Source organism: Alligator mississippiensis, chromosome 1 (assembly GCF_030867095.1).
Source record: "Alligator mississippiensis isolate rAllMis1 chromosome 1, rAllMis1, whole genome shotgun sequence".
Taxonomy (NCBI): Eukaryota; Metazoa; Chordata; order Crocodylia; family Alligatoridae; genus Alligator; species Alligator mississippiensis.
The window spans coordinates 153,409,255-153,425,944 of record NC_081824.1 but is presented as its reverse complement, the minus strand read 5'-3'; the positions used below and the strand labels follow the sequence as shown (position 1 = coordinate 153,425,944).

The following is a 16,690-nucleotide window of genomic DNA, read 5'->3' as shown; positions in this document are numbered from 1 at the left end:
TTCCTCAGTATAAGAGGAAGTTTCATATCTGTGGAGGAGATAATATCATTGTGCCACAATCTGCAACAGGAAGAGAAAGAGACGAGCAATCTACAACATGAAGTATGTTTGGGTTACCATGCATCATATAGGATTCAAACGTGCTAACACTACAGTGTCACTGGGGTAAACTACTGGGATAAACTGGTAACTGTTTGTCTTAAATACTTTGTTTCTCTCTTTCAAGGGTTTTTTTGTGATACACAGTTGGTCCAATAAAAGAGTTGCAAGAGAAGTCAGACAAGTTTTTGAATAAACTGTTATCTCTCATACATTGCCTGGACTATCATGGCTACAGCACCACTCCAACCTAAACTGGCAGGCTAAGAAAACAAGAGGAAAGAGTTTTTACAGAAAACTACTCAGCTACTATTTCTCTGTTTCATGCTGTTGTTTAAGATGGGTTTTCCCTTGCAGCTTTATTTTTAATTTTATATTGTAGTGTATATGAGTTTGTGTTCCAGGAAAAAGGTAAAACTAGTGAGGAGGAGGAAGTAAGCACTTGTCTAAATGCATCTAACAGCGTAGAAACTTGTAAACATGAGGAATGAACACCTGTAGGAAAAATGCTAAGACTAAGTAAACACTTTAGAAGGGATCCTCCCTAAAAATCTGCCTCCATATAAATTTGTGAGGAAGTAAGACTCACATAGGATTATGCAGTTTGAATTGGGAGTGTCAAAATATAGTGACAGATGGCATTGTACCAATAGCTTTGCACTGATATGACTACAATGCTAGAGGTTGCAAAAAATTTTATAATGCATATCATCTGTGTTTTAAGGAATTGACGTTTGACAATGCAATGAAATACAGGAATCTTGAAGACTGAAGTTTTCAAGGAAGGGTTTGTGTATTGTTGCTTTCTGTGACAGACCACTACTACACTATAAAACCCAAGCTGCCACACTGTTCAGCTGGCATGAAAGAATGGTTGTGAATTTTTAGTCTTTTTTTAAGACCAAATCCTGATTCCTGAGAAACTTAGTTTAAGACCTTTGGAACTGCCTGCGTCTTTCTTTCTCTTTCTCTCTTTTACTCCAGAATATTTTTGTCTAAGGGAGTTGCAAAATTGGTTAAATGTTTTGACTTAGTTGACATTCTTTAAAATTTGTAACTAGTGGTATGTGGTGCTACACTATAACCCAACAAATGATACTCATAATGTTCAAGACTTGCATTGTTCCTTGTGTGATGTTTCTCAAACTGAGTTACTATTTCAAGTACTAATAGGGGTTGCAATGGGAGCTGCCCAAGCTTAGCAGGCATAGGGCATATTGGAAGTATGTTGAGTGTGGAGCCTTTGTGGAGATGTTTTAGCACAACTGGAGGCTTGATTTTTTTTTTTGATTTTTTTTTTTAAGTAGATTTGGGATCTGGGGCCATTGTCATGTTTGTACTTTTCCCATCAGTCAGTACCACAGTTTTCTTTATTTTCTCGTCTCTTGTTCAAATTCACCACTGGGTGCAGTGTGGGAGCCCATGCATTGAGGCCATAGTAGTGTTCAAAGTCTGAGTGCAACCAGCCAGGGGGCAGTGATGACCTGCAACAAGAAGACTTGACAGGACTGCCAGATGTGAGTGACACCTGGGAGTGCAGAGCTGGCATTTCAGCATGGTCCTTGGGCTCTTTTTGCAAGCTTTTTCTTACAACAGTCTTAGTTGCTCTGTGAGCAAGTTGGATTCCTTTCCTCAGCCACTTTTGTGCTACCTTCACAGAGAAAAGGCTGTATTTTTGTACTTTATGCTTGTCTATGAATTAGTATGCTTTTAAACAAGGCAATGATTTGATTTTGATTGTCCTCTTTTAAATTCTTGAATTCCTGTTCTGGATTTGGGCCCCTTCATCATAGAATTATAGGGCGGGGCAGGTGGGACCCTCACGGTTGCAAGGACAACTAGTTCAGCTCCCTGTTCCAAGCAGAGTTATCACTGTCTCAACCATGCCAAGCAACATTTTTTGAACTTTCACTCAAGTTTCCAACCTATGGAATGGACATAATGTGTTCTAATGCTTAACCACCCATATAGAAAGTTGTATTTTTTAATATCCAACTTAAATCTTCCTTGTCACATTTTAACTCCATTACTATGGATCCATATCGTCTCATGACTTGCGTATGACACTAGCTGATACATCTTGGTAAACAGTGCTTGTTTGTTTTTCTTCACAGCTGTTTAGCTTGTGATCAGGTCTAGGTCTTTTTCTGTGATACTGCAGTCCAGCCATTGTTTTTCCATTTCATGTAGAATTTTGTATTTGCATTACTGAATTTCTTTTTGTCATACCATTTTTATCAATTTATCAAGGCCTTTTTGAATCCTAATCTCATCCTCTAAAACAGGGGCAGGCAATTATTTTAACTGGAGGGCCGCTTACCAAGTTTTGGCAAACCTGTTGAGGGCTGCAAGGGTACCCCCACCCCCTGGTTGCCATCTTGTGACCGGAAGTCCCACCTCCTACACTCTGACCTTTGCCAACCACCAACCGAGGCCACATGGTTCCCTGATACAAGTCCTCCCCTTTGCCCCTGAAAGTACTTCTTTCAGCAACGAGTTTTGCCATCTCGGAACCAGAAAAATACCAAATTATATTCTAAAAATTGAACTTCTACAACATTAATTTGATTTTTAAAATGTTTTTATCCTGATTTACATGCATTTCTGTAGTGTACATAGAGGTGATTGCACAATAGCTTAAAATGAAGTCTTACTCTTGTATATTGTGGGGGGGATGGGGCGCGTGTGGGTGGGTATACGTTTGTGTGGGTATGTGAGGTCTGAGGGAGGATAGGTGTGGGGTGAGGGAGCATGTGTGTGGATATGTGGGGTGTTGGGTGGGTATTGGGTTTGTGGTGGGCTGTGTGTGGTGGGGAGGGTAGCTGGGGTGTGGGGGTCTGCATATATGGCAGTGCAAGGTGGGGTGTGGGTGAATGTGTATGGTGGGATGTGTGTATGAGACTCGCCCTATGACCTCTCCCTCTCTGTATGCACACACACACACACTGTCCTTCCCTCATTGTTCTCTCGGTCTGTCTCTCCCCTTTCCTTATTGCACAGACATGCACACCTTTCCCCCCCCCCCCCCCAGCTCCTGGCCCCAGGGTACTGCCATGGGCCCCGTGCTCCTGCATTCTGGCAATGCAGCTAGGAGCCACATGGTGCTAGAGCAGGGCCAGAAAGCAAGGAAGTGGCAGTGAGCAGGAATGCAGTTACAGCTGGACAAGAGTGCGGGGCCAGCACCAACGGGGCACCAGGAGTGCAGGGCCTAGGCTGGCAGGGTCTCTGGAATTGGGTTAGCTCCCCTTTTCTCCATGCTGACACAACCTGGCCCAGCTTCAGAGCTCCTGCCACCCTGCCCTGGACCCCCACTGACATTGGCCCCAGGACACCAGTGTGGGCCCCGCACTCCTGCTCACTGCCACTCCTCTGCCTGCCACTACTTTCTCCACTTTCCTGCCTGCTGCCACCATGCTCCAGCACCATGTGGTTCTTGGCTGCCTGGTCACAACCACAGGACTGAGCAGGAGCCAGCCCAGCCCAGGCCCAAGGACTGGGGCAATTGCCCACAATCCTCCCCTGCCTCCCCCCATCTGTTATCTGAGGTTTCCCTCTTGGGCAGACGGAAATGAAACAGCCCCAGGTTTCCCAGGCCAGAAATCTCTGGCTTCTGGTTGGGGGAGGGGGAGCAGGAATGGGCAGGCCTTGCTGCTGGGTCCTGCCGCTGGCTTCCCCTGGGTCCTACTGCCTGTGGCTCCTGTCATTGTTGACAGGCAGGCAAGAGCAGATAAACATTAATTTTCTAAATGTTTTTTAGGGGCCCTGTGGGCTGGATAGAATGTCCTGGTAGGCCAGAGTTTGCCCGCCACTGCTTTAAAATATCTGATAAACTCCCAGACAGGTTTTTCTTATGAGTAGGGACTTACTCAAATCAACAAGGCAGGCTGCCAATTTTATGGGCTTATTGTGGCGGGCCCCATTCACCATGTCTCGGAGGGAGGAGAGCACAATGGCTCCACCCTTCTGCAGATTGACTGAGAGGGCTGTCCATCATGCAGACCCACCCCTTGGTGCTGATTGGTGGAGAGGGGCAGGGCTGCACAACAGGCAGCTCTCAGTGGTGAGGGGCAAGGTTGGCAGCCATCTTGGCTGCTTCCCTTTGTGCCAGCATCTTCCCTTTCTGCCTGCCCGTTGCTAGCCTCCCCCACTTCAGCCCTGCCCAAGTGGGCTGTGCAGCCATGAGAACTGCTGGCTTCCACTGAGGAGCCAGCATTTTTTAAGGTGTTTGGGGGTTTTTTTGTGGATTTCGCAGACATTGCCCAGTTTCCACAAAATTGCGAATTGAGTAGGCCTTTACTTATGAGGATGGTGTGGGCAATGGTGTCAGAAGCCTTTAATTCCATTTATATCACATGCATGGTTCCCCCATTGTATCCCATACATAATTCTCCCATAGCCACATAGCTGTCACTTACACTAAAAGAAAAAAAAAAAGATTAGTTTTGTGAATGCATATACTTCTTGAGCGTTAATACCTTTCTGCACACTCAATGGCTGCTAATACCTATTCTGCACTGGTCCTGGTGCTAATGCTCATAAGTAGTATGTGCATGTATGCAAATAGTGGTCATGCTGTACTTTCAATTTTTTTTCAACAGACATGCAATGCTAGATTCAGAGCAGAACAGTCTAAATTATTAAGTGTAAAGCCTCTGATTTTAAAATTGGTTTTAATTGGTGTTTTCAAGTTGTATTTCAGTTCTGTTTCTTTTTCTTTTTCAAGGTAGTGAGTTATCCTTAGTTAATACAACAATTAAAACACAAATTTACAACTAAATAGACCCTTTATGATAGATTTGGTACATCTTACTGTATAGAAGACTACACTTACAGCATAAATATATAATACTTCTAAGTTCTTATTAATTTGATGTCTCTCTAGTATATTAGAACACTTAATAATTTGTCAATTTCATAAGTTAAAGATGCACCATTTTGAAAAAGCAGCTAATTTTTTTTAAATATCTTGGTACAAATTGTGATTTAAATACTTATTTCTTTGTGTTTACAGGTGAAACCTTAAGGCACTATTCCCAGAAAAAGTAGTCTTCCAAAGAGAAGATAAATGTACTAAATACTGGGGCAAAAAAAGAATTCTGGTAAATAACTTCCAGCTTCATTCCAACAATATGTAGAAGAATGTATATTTCTTACTGTCTCCTTGATGTGTAGCAGTTTGAGGCACTTGTGTGAGTTGTTTTGTTTTTAAACCAAACAAAAACTAACATTTAAAGTGATACTTCTAAGTTTGTGTATGTGTGAGGTTGTATGGGACTGTCTCTAACCACTTTTTTTCAAGTAAAAGACTGAAAACTCTTATAAAGGAAACCTCAGTGCTGAGATTGGAAATTGCAGCTAAACCATCAGCTCTAGGGTGGTTGGCTGAAAACCTCAAATAGGACATCATCCACTTCAGTATGTTCCTAACTCTGAGCCCATGCATGTTGTCAAAGGGGCTCCATGATTGACTTTGGGTAATGAAAATACTTGTGCTTGAAACTAAGCATGTAATCAAGCGCTTTGCTAGATCATAATGATTACTAAAATAGTAACTTCCGATCCAGGATATTATGCATAGCACTCTCTCTCTCTCTCTCCTCCCACATTTTTAACCTCATTCCAGGTTTTTCTTTCACCACTCTCTTTCTTGAGCCATTTTTAATATTTCCTCTTATTTTCCTTCTGGAGACAATGCATCAGGGTGGGTTTGATTTTCCCCCCCCCCATCTGAAATTTTCTTCTCCTTTCCCAACCCATCCTGCAGGTCTGAGCATGTTGCTTCAGCTCCAAATGGCATAAAAGGTAGTGATGATCAATTGGCAGTTCAGGACCAAAAAGCTCTTTAATATGTCTGCCAGTTCTCAAACCAACCCTTCGCTCTGTTTGCATCCTTGCCTGAGTTGAGTAGCCCTCTGGCCAAATGCATAATGTTTGCATTCCTGGGGTTATGAATGCCTACGCTTTTTTATAAAGGTATATTTTTATTGCTGTAATGAAAAAGTACTAACAAATATATTTCAATGTGATAAGAAACAATGATCCTAGCTGTCACATGAAAGTGGTGCATCTTTCATTTGATGCTTTTTTTTTTTAATAATTGTTTTGTAGCATAGGTTTTTTGACATACGTGACTAAGGGAGTGTTGTATTCATGTTGCTGAATCGGTTTAAAACAGGAGTTTAAACAGAAAGTTGGTCACCCTGTCTACTCCCTGTAAGGAGTCTATAAGGAGTCCCTTGTGCTTCCTTAAAGATCTCGTATTGTCAACTTATTTGTCAATTTTATAAGACGCATCATGACTTGTTTATGCTCTTCGTTTCTGTGTATTATGCTGCTTTCTGTGTTTCTCTTGTCACCAATGTAAATATGCATCGCTCTTAATATAGTTCCTCAATAGAAAATATATTTATTGGTTTTCTTACATATTTCTTTTCCCTTCCTTTCTGCTCATTTGGAACAGTCAGTATCTGATGCTCTCCAACAAAGAAACTTTACCTAATAATTATTTCTGTTACTTAGTGTAAGAGCCTTCATCATGAATTGAGATTTCATTGTGCTGAGTTTTCTGAAATACAGAACAAAGATAGTGCCTGCCCCAAGACTGTTACAATTTAAGAAATGTTTGCAAGAGGAATGTAGTGGGTATTATAAAGTAACTTCACTGCAGTAATAGGAGGTGGATAAAGGAAGCTCCTGCCCCTCCAACTCTGTAAGTTTCTCAAGTTAATAAATACTGAAATTATGGCATTTTGTACTCTTGTTAGTTTTAAAGTAAATTTTAGGTGTTTGGACATAATGATTCCAAGTTAAAGGGAACAGTCCTACGTATCATAAGTGTAATGATAACTTATGAAAAACTCTTGAAGATGCAAGAAGGCCTTGAAATATATTTAGATTTCATCAGTTCTGGTACAGTATATGGGATGACTTTGCTCAGCTGAAAGTTCTGAATGAGAAGGGTTTTTTTGTTTTTTAGGCTTGTTAGAATAGTTTTATTCAATCCTATAGAAATCCCATGAGGTTGGAAGTCCTGAGAATTCTTAACTTTAAGGTGTTACTTCCAATACACTAACTTGTACATTTCTCCTTTGCATTAGCAGCTCAGACATGAGCAGTGCCAGTAATTCCCTGGCACGTGAATTTTTGACAGATGTCAACCGCCTCTGCAATGCAGTGGTCCAGAGGGCAGAGGCCAGGGAAGAAGAGGAGGAAGAAACTCACATGGCAGTTCTTGGACAATACCTTGTTCAGGGCCGTGGATTTAATTTGCTTACCATGCTCAACTCAATTATTGATCAGGTAACCATTCCCATAGTTGTAGTATCCCATATGCTGTTCTAGTTTGGCTAGTATGCTGTTTCTCTGTTATAGAAAACTACATTTGCAAGCACTGAACATCTGGGGATGTGGATGCTGCCTCTTAAGAGGATTTTTTGCATTCCCCCCCCCCCCCCCCCCCCCCCCCCCTTGAGATTTATATCCTGTTTGGGCTTTTCTTCTCTTGTGTGGAAGACGTGTGATATGGAGTTAGAAGGATTACACAAATCTTACCAATATTTCAGCACTTTGTCCTTCGTAAAATAGCAATTTTTTTCACTTTTTAGAAGGATAAATCTTACAGGCAAGATAAATTACTTCCTCAAGAATTGCATTTTGAGGTTGCAAATGGGATCAACTCTTCTGAATAACTAAGAAAAGATCAGCCCTAGGTTGCAGTGACACATTGAAAGCTCATGTGGTTCTGGCTGAGTTGCCTTCAGGCTTCCTATACATTAGGGCTGTGTGAAGCTTTGGTTGCCAGTTCGATTTAGAAGAGATTTGGCCCGATTTCAGGTTTGGAGCTTCGGCCACTGAATCAAATCAGGAGACGCATTAAAAGGTCCAAATCAAATCTGAGGCCTCCAAATCGATTCAGAAAAGATTCAGATCGGCCGGGGAGAGGCAGACACAGTCAGGCAGCTGCAGGTTCTCCTATGGGAGACGCCCCCATGACTGCCCTGCCTGGCCCTATTCCCCATGTGGCCCAGACTCCTGGCACTTCAAAAAAAAAAAAAAAAAAAAAGAAAGAAAAGCCTTGCACTCACTGGGTGTATCCACACATGCAAGCACATGTGCTTGCAGCAGCTCAAATAGAAGCGGTGTGAATTTGAGCTGGGGCTTTTTGCCCCAGTGCACGTGCTTGGACATGTACTTTGTTGAGGAGCAAATTTGTGCCACTTGAGGCAAAATAACCCAACCTGGCTCCTCCTGGATCTGCAGCCAGAGGGAGCTAGAGCCTGGGGCCAGCATCTGTTCTGTCCCCAGCAATATAAAAAGCTGTCCTCTCCTAGCCCTAGCAGTACAAGAAGCTGCCCTAGCAAATAGCTCAGGGTTACTCACTCTCAGGAGCTTCTGGGGCCCAGCCAGTTGGTACCTGGGGACACTACCCCTTGTGCCAGCTAGACTGCTGAAGTAGCCCGAAAAGTTCCCTGCACTCTCTACCCACTGCAGCAGTCTGGCAGTGGGGGCTGCTGCATACTTGCCAGACCAGGATGAGGCATCTGCCCCTCTGGGCCACCTTCTAGTGGTCTGTGGCTGCAGGGTTGGCCTCTGTGTGGCACTGCTACCATGTGTGCCCCCTGCCTGGCCACCTGGGCAACTTGCCATTTGGCCAGGAGGTCAGCCACAACCAGCTGGGTCCAAGGTGCCAGCTCTAAGCAGGCAGGGTCCTGCCACTTGCCTCCCTAGCAGGAATTCTGGTGTTCCCTATTGGAAAACTGAAAAATCCCTGATTTAAAAAAAATAAAATAAAAAATCCCAAAGTCACTTTGTAAAATACCCCCAAATCCATGTTCCTCCACAATTAAAACAGAAGACCTCTATAAAGAGAGAGAGAGAGAGTGAGAGACCAGCGATCAGTTAGGCAATGTTTTATTGATTTATATCTACAATGTTAAAGCACTGGCTATTGGGGGAGCCATGGCTACATGAGTTATGGCCCCCCAACAGGGGCCATCCCTCTCCCCGCAAGGCCCACATGCCCCACCCCAGCCCCACAATTGCTGCCCCACCTGGCCCCATCCCTCGCCAGCTGCTGCAGCCCCCCCCCCGATGGCTGCCCTGCCCGACCCCACCTCCCACTTGTACCCCCAGGACCCCATGGCTGCCCCCCCCAACTCCAGGCACCAGCACTTAAAAAAAAAAAAAAAAAAAAAAAAAAGCCCTAAAAATACCTAGAAAAAAAAAAACGAGGGGAAAAAAGCCTCTACTTACCCCAGGAGCAGGGGTGGGGGGGCTCCGGGGCCTCTTGGTAGAACCCCCCCCCAGGGCAGCACAGGGCAGGATGGCCCAGGCTGGGGCTGTCCCTTTGCCCCGCAGTGTGTGGGTGGGGCCCCAAGTGATCTTGATGGTAGTTGGAGCTGCTGGTAAGTGCTGGGGTTTTTTTTTTGTTTGTTTGTTTGTTTGTTTGTTTGTTAATGTGAGCACATTGGGGTGGGGGAGGGCAGGGAGCGGGGGACTGGGGGGGGGGAGGGGGAATGGGGCTGGGCAGGCCAGGGTTTGGGGGCTAGGCAGGGGGTGGGACAGTGTACTGGGGGTGGCTGGGGCCAGGCACCACAGGGATCAGGGGCCTCATGGGTGGGGGGTGGGGCCAGGCACTGCAGGGATCGGGGAGCTGGGGGAGTGGGTGAGGCTTGCAGGCCCCCCCCCCCCGACCCCTTACTTACCAGCACTGGAGCCCTGCTGCTGAAGCATGCTGCTTCAGCACCAGGGCGAGGGGCCAACCACAGAGATGGTCTGGCAGCCAGAGCATCTCCCTGAAGGACCCAGCCTCTGGTTTCCTGGGGTCACAGTCCGGGACCATGCCCTGCTCTGCTTTTATAAACTTCAGTTTTTTAGACCCCTGGTTTCATTTTCTCCCTGCGCTGCGAACATCTTTTCATCCCCACACGTGCCTCTTGCCCTGTCTCAAAGGGATTTGAGACACGTGCCAATGCCTCTTGCCCCTCGTCTAGATGCGGTCCTTGGTTGTAGCAGCAGTGATTGGGGCCTCTGAGGGCTCGTGGCAGAAGCCCCCGTGCAGCACAGGGCAGTGGGGAGCAGTGGGGATTGCCCCCCTCCCTGCCTGGCATCCGTGCAGCAGCTGCCCCATGGTACAGGTGCAGTGTGGCTCAGCAGGATGCTGCACGCTGCATGGGAACTGGGGCTGAGCAGTGCTGGGCTCTGGCTCATAGATGGATCTGCCCCAGCTCCCAGACGACGCACAACACCCTGCTGAACCATGTTGCACCCATGTGATGAGACAGCTGCCGCGTGGGTGCCAAGGCGGGAGGGCAGGGGGCTGTCCTCCACTGCCCTGTGCTGCGCATGGGGGCTCTGCCACAGGCCCTCAGAGGCCCTGATTGCTGCTACTACAGCTGGTGAGTGCAGGGCTTCTTTTTTTTGGTGCTGGGAGGCTGGGCCAGGGAGAGCAGCCATGGGGGCTTCTCCTGCGGCTCCCCCAGTCCAGGGAGAAGAAGACACAGCTGGAGGAGCCGTGGGAGAACCTATGCCTGCCTGCCTGTGCCTGCCTGTCCCCGGGTGATCTGAATCTCCGAATCTTTACCAAATCAATTCAGAGGCTTTGGATTCAATTCGGACCTTGAATTGGGAGACCCATTAAATTTTGGATTTCGAGATTTAGCTGCCGAATCAGGCCAAATCTCCTCCAAATCAAATTGGTGATCAAAGCTTTGCACAGCCCTACTGCCCACAGAAGGCACTGTTACCACTTCTTACTGCTGTAAAGGCAGAATGCGGCAATGTGAATGTTTGATATCTGCATCCAAAGCAGGGGTGGGCAATTATTTCGGGCGGAGGGCCGCTTACTAAATTGTGGCACACTGCCGAGGGCTGCATGGGTTGCCCTGCCCCCGGTCACCATCTTGGGACCAATGTCCCAATGTCTTGGGACCAATGTCCCAGGGCCAGCACTGGTGGGGCCCAGATTGGGGCGCAGGCTGGCGCAGGGGTCTGTAGAGCCAGGCTGGGCTGCACCAGCAGGGAGAGGGGGGAGCTGGCCTGTCTCCATAGAGCCTCTGCTGGCCAGGACCCTGTACCCCTGCTGCCGTGCTCTAGGCCTTGCTGGCCCTGGGACACGGGTGCGGGCCCTACTTCCACACCTGCTCACTCCCAGTGCCCCCCCAGCCCCACGGTACAGGCATGGGGCAGGCAGGGGACTAGCTGGTACTGAGAGTGGGGGAAAAAGCAGCTCCATGCCCACCCCATGGCTGGCGCTCCCTGCTGCAACCACTCGCAGCCCACATGGGGCTGTTCTGAGCAGGCACACGTAACCCTACGTGGGCTGCAAGCAGCTGCAGCACGGGGCGCTGGTCATGGAGCAGGCAAGGGGCCGCTTTCCCCATGCTCAGCACCAACTTGTAACCTGGCCCCCGTACTCGCTCTGGGCTCGCCCACTGGGACTGTGCCATGGCGGCAGTAGCTACGGCCCCCTGGCTTGCTGTGTTGGCCAGTGTTTGCTGCTGCTGCCTGCCTGGAGCTCGCGTGCTGGGCAGCAGCAGCAAACACTGCCCGGCGTGGCAAGCCGGGGGGGCACAGCTGCTACCACCATGGGGCAGCCCCAACAGGTGAGCCCGGAGCTGGTGTGGGGCCCAGGCTGGCAGCAGGTTACAAGCTGGTGCTGAGAGCAAGGAAAAAGCGGCCCTGCCCCATGGCCAGTGTCCCGCACTGCAGCCACTCACAGCCCACGTGGGACTGCCTTTGCCTGCTCAGGACGGCCCCACACAGGCTCCAAGAGGCTGTAGCAGGGAGTGCCAGCCACAGGGCGGGTGAGGGGCCACTTTTTCCCATGCTCAGCACCAGCTAGTCCTCTGCCCTTCCCCACACCCCAGCCTCCCTTACCTGAGCTCCCCACTCTGGGGGCAGCCACATGGTCCCAGGCCAGAAGCCCCTGATGGGGCTTCTGGCTGGGGGGGTGGAGCCAGGTGGGCCCTGGTCTTGCAGGAGTTCTCCAGGGCTTCCCCTGGGTCCTACTACCCTTGGTTCCTGTCATCTTTGACAGGAACCAAGGACAGATGCATTTCAATTTTCTAAATTTTTTTTAAAGGCCCCATGGCCCAGATAGAATGGTCCCACAGGCCAGGTGCTGCCCGCAGGTTGTATTTTGCCCACTCCTGATCCAAAGTTTAACTTCAGAATTTCAAAAGAAATATTTTGCTAGTTCAATTTAATACAGGTGCTTAATTGACATTTGTAAAACTCTGGTGAAAGACAGCATACACTTGCATAGGGCTTTGAAGATTATGGAAATACTTTCATTAAAGCTGTATATTGTTTAGGTTTTCATTTGTGTTGCACATTCTAGTTTTCTCCAGAGGATTTTTTTTTTTTTTTTTTTTTTTTTTTTTTACTGGCTTTACTGATAGATGGCTAATGCGTCATGACGAACTATTACTGATTAACTTTTTCAGTTCAAGAATTAAATTGAAATAAATTCAAACTTTTATTTTAAAAAACCCAACTCCATCATTTTAGGAAAGGTGGCAAGGATAAAAGAATATTTCGATAAAGTACTGTGTTTTGGAACCAGGGGGAATTTTTCCTTGGGTTTAATGCCTTCTCCCTTCAAATCAGCGGAAGCTATTTGCTTTCAATATATAATAAAATAGTTTTGTTCACCCTTGGGTGAGGAATTCCTTCAGTATGAAAGGCTTGGAGTACTTTGATATTTATAGAAGCAGTTGCAAAGTTATGCTAAATACTTGCAATGCTTTTTGATTGGCTACAGTCTAAGATTATAGTACTCTACAAGAAGTGTTGGCATCTTTTTTTTTTTTTTTTTTTTCCTGGTGTGGCTTTTAGAGATGTAGAAAGGAGGATGATAAAAGGATTTGAGTGGGTGTCTTTAAAACTTTTTTTTTAAACAACATTTTAAAATTTGGAGTCTGTCAGATGAAAGGGTCCAACTAAGAACCTTTGTTTCCAAATATAGGAGCTGACATGTCGAGAAGAACTCCTAACTCTCCTTCTCTCACTTTTGCCACTGGTATGGAAAATACCTGTCCAAGAAGAAAAAGCAATAGGTATGCTTTAATGCTGTTATGGAATTGCACATGACAAAATTAATCTATGTCAGAGTTGGTAACCTGTGGCTTATGAGCTGAATCCTGTCCACCAAGCAATTTCATTCAGCCCATGAATCTGGAATGTTGTGCGTAGCTGGAGACCTTCAGTGGTGTGGGGAAGCAGAGGTGGAGAGGGAACAGTGGAAGCTGGGTTGCAAACACAGCCTGCCTTTTGGCTGCATTAATTTGGCCCATTACTCCTAAAACATTAGCTGTCTTAGTCTGAAATCAGTCAGCACAAGTGCTCTCTCTATGTATCTTTCTTACTTTGTCTATAAAGGTGTACATCTACCCTGCCTCCTAAAATGTTGCCAATGCCCGACCTATGGTATTTGTATCCCTTAGCACCTAGGATTGATAGTCATTGGGCTAGGTGTGTACAAACAGAACAAAGAGGGGTTCCTTCCCAAAGCTTATGATGCTAAGATGGTCCCTCCCCAGAGCTGTATAGGTGTGTATAAGGAGACCAGTTAATATTGGCCTACAGAAAAGGCAGTGGTCTTGGTAATCAGTTTGCTCATGTTCCACTTTTTTTGTAAGTATCAGGGAAAGGAGGTGTTTGAAGGAAATTTGCAGATATCTACAGGGGTCTTCAACTGCAAAGGGGGATGTGGAAGGAAGGAAAGCATGAAGGTACTTCTGAAAATTGAATGAGTGGGCAGTAGTTAGCATCATGGTCTGATTGGAAGCAAGCATAAAGTCTCAGCAACAGTTCTTGTCTTGATACTGAATTAACAATGATAGGTGGAGAGTGTTGGGCAGACAGTGGCTTTGAAAGTGGAGGAGCCAGTGAAGTGACTGGAAAAAAGGTGACATGGTTAAAACAGTGAGACAGGATTATTTTCATAACTGCATTCTGGATGGATATAAATGGGCCAAGATAGCATTTTTTTTTCAAGTTTAGAAAGCAAAATATTACATTCCTGAGATTTAAATGAATAGATTTGGGAATAGTTACGGGTGCCAATCATCCTCCTGCACCCCTACGCCTGAACTTAAAACGATATGTTATCCAGGATTTTCAGGCAGTGAGTTTTACATGTCAGATTGGTTACCTTTCAGGTACTTTCCTCTAATACAGGATAAAATAGATTTGAAAAGCTAAAGATTTAGATGGGTGAGGGAGAGAATTTGCTTACAGTTTTTCTCACATTCCTTTTCATTAAAACTTCTTTGTGTCTTAAGTCTTGTTACCATATGTAGATTTACAAGGTTTAAAGACAAAATCTGATAATCCTTGTATGCAACTTTACTACTTCTGTTGGCTGCCTCAGCATAATTACATTCCTTTCTCTGTGTGCATTTCTAACCTAACTTGGTATGAAATGTGCTTTCTTATGGTCCCATAATAGGTTAGTGATTTTTCAAAGATGAGTTCAAAATAAAGTTGCACTTATTTAAGTTTGCAACTTTAACTTCACATACAGTCTATAAAACTCTTTCCCATCTGAATACCTAGCTAGCATTACTAATGTAGTGAAAAGAAGGACCACCTTACAGACTAACTCATTTCTTTAGGGCAGTGATTCTCAACCAGTGGTACACCACCCCAGCATGAGCTGAGATCCTTTTTAAGGGTACCATGCAATAGTGGATGTGTAAACACCTACACATGATTCACAAGATATTGTAGTCTTTCTGAATTCTTTGCAACACAAGCATTGCTCCATGGTTTTTTCCGTGGTCAAGAAACAATAAAAAGCTAACAGCCAGCATTTTCCGAGCAGTGCCTTGAGTCTAAAAAGGTTGAGAACTGTTGCATTAAGGAATCAAGGTATTTGCAATAGGCTTCATGGCTAGATGCAGGGAGATCTGTTTGGTAATGGCTGTTATGTTCAGGTAGTTCTGCATGCCCTTTTTAGTAAAGTATGTTAGGTTAGGATAAACAACCTACATGCGGGAAATACTAGATTCCCCAAACAAAATGCCAAAACTTGAACTCCATTCCCTCGTACCCTCAAGTACCACTTCCCTGCCTAAATCCCCATAAAAGTAAACCCTCTGGCCAATATCAACTGGGCATCCCAACTGCCATTTTTATCCAGGTATCTCAGATCAGTTATGATTAGAGTGTTTTTCTAGAGTTCTGAACAGGCACTTGAACTAAGCACTTAGGGGGTCTATACATGTGCTCTGGGGTGGAAGAGAGAGCTCTTTAATTAGAACAGCTCTGAGAGCCACTATAATTTAAAACACCCACAATGTCATGTGTATTCAGTGTCCCGTGCTTTAAAATGGCAGTGGGGTTGCTGTAACTAAAGCTTGTCCAATGAGCTTTAGTTACAGCACCCCCACCACCATTTTGAAGCACAGGGATGCTGAAGACGCATGACGTGGAGGCTGCTGGAGCACACTAATTACCATTAATTGTGTGCTCTGACATATGCTAATTAGCATGTGTTGGAGCAGAGGTCCTTCACACGTGTATAGATGCCCTTAATGTGCTTTTGTTCAAACACTTCCTTGTGAAAAGACTCTTCTGCTTGATGGAGCAGTAGAAGAGAAGAGTTCAGCATATCTGTTCCATAGGCCCTGCTACAGGCTAAATATATTATGCAGTTTAATTAACTGGTTAATCATGCATTCTTTTAGACAAGCCACATGTGCAATATAGTTATCACACAATAAAAATGACTGTCAAGCTATAGAAAGATGCAACCAGCTATAAAGTAGTGTTTGAAAATGTGTTACAATTTTACAGCTGGTTTTTATCCAGCTTTAATTTGAACATGTATAGGGCCCCTAAAGTAATATTTTGGTTTTGTTGGTCAGATTAGTCTTGAGTGGATTGCGTCAGGAGCCTAACTTTGGTTTTTGTCCTGTAAGGCTAAGAACAGACAGCCAAAAAGCCTGAGGCTGAAACAATTCAGACTTTGCAGGTTAGGCCAAGCTACAGAGATTAAACTCAGAAACAACTGGACAAACATTCACTTTTGATTCAGGAAATGTAGTCACATACCTGCAGTAGCTCAGTCCAGAAGCTGGGGGTGCTAGAGCACAACTCTCTGGCACATAGCCAGCTTGGGCTGTGTGTTCACTACCTCTTCCTGCTGCCCACAAAGTCTCTGGAATTTGCAGTCCAGAATTGCAGCAGTAGGACTCTGCAGGATTGCTCATCGCTTCCTCTTCCTGCTTCCAGGTGCCTCTGAAATTTGTAGTCCACAGTTGCAGCCAGCAGTAAGTTGCTCTTCTAGCAGGGCAGGGCAGTTCTGTATTTGGGGAAAGGGAAGTATAACTCCCCTCCCAGACCCCAGCTGTCTTGCAGGACTGTGCCTTCCCCCTCTCCCTACCTTCTCTGCTGGAGCAAGGTAGCACAGCCCAGCCCAGGGTTGGAAAACATGCTGGGATGCTAGGGCACTGTGATTTTAACTTGAACCAGGAAAGGGTCTAAGACAGAAACTTCAGAAACCAGTTTGACCTAAATCAGTTAAGTCTGATACTTAACTGATTTATCTAGGTTTATCTTAAACCAGATTCAGCCATTTTGAAAC

The 16,690-nt window shown here is 45.6% G+C and overlaps 1 protein-coding gene across 6 annotated transcripts in view; it reads left to right on the top strand.

Moving 5' to 3' along the window:
* LYST (lysosomal trafficking regulator) overlaps window positions 1-16,690 on the top strand; it is a 122,378-nt gene that overhangs the window by 15,744 nt on the left and 89,944 nt on the right. For 4 of the 6 annotated variants that reach the window (XM_006258179.4, XM_019479826.2, XM_019479821.2 and 1 more), the window contains exons 2-4: window positions 5,111-5,198; window positions 7,200-7,398; window positions 13,067-13,157. In XM_006258179.4, coding sequence (XP_006258241.2) covers window positions 7,207-7,398; window positions 13,067-13,157 — 283 coding nt within the window. In that variant the 5' untranslated portion in view covers window positions 5,111-5,198; window positions 7,200-7,206. The other 2 variants (XM_019479823.2, XM_019479824.2) reach the window with 2 other exon arrangements.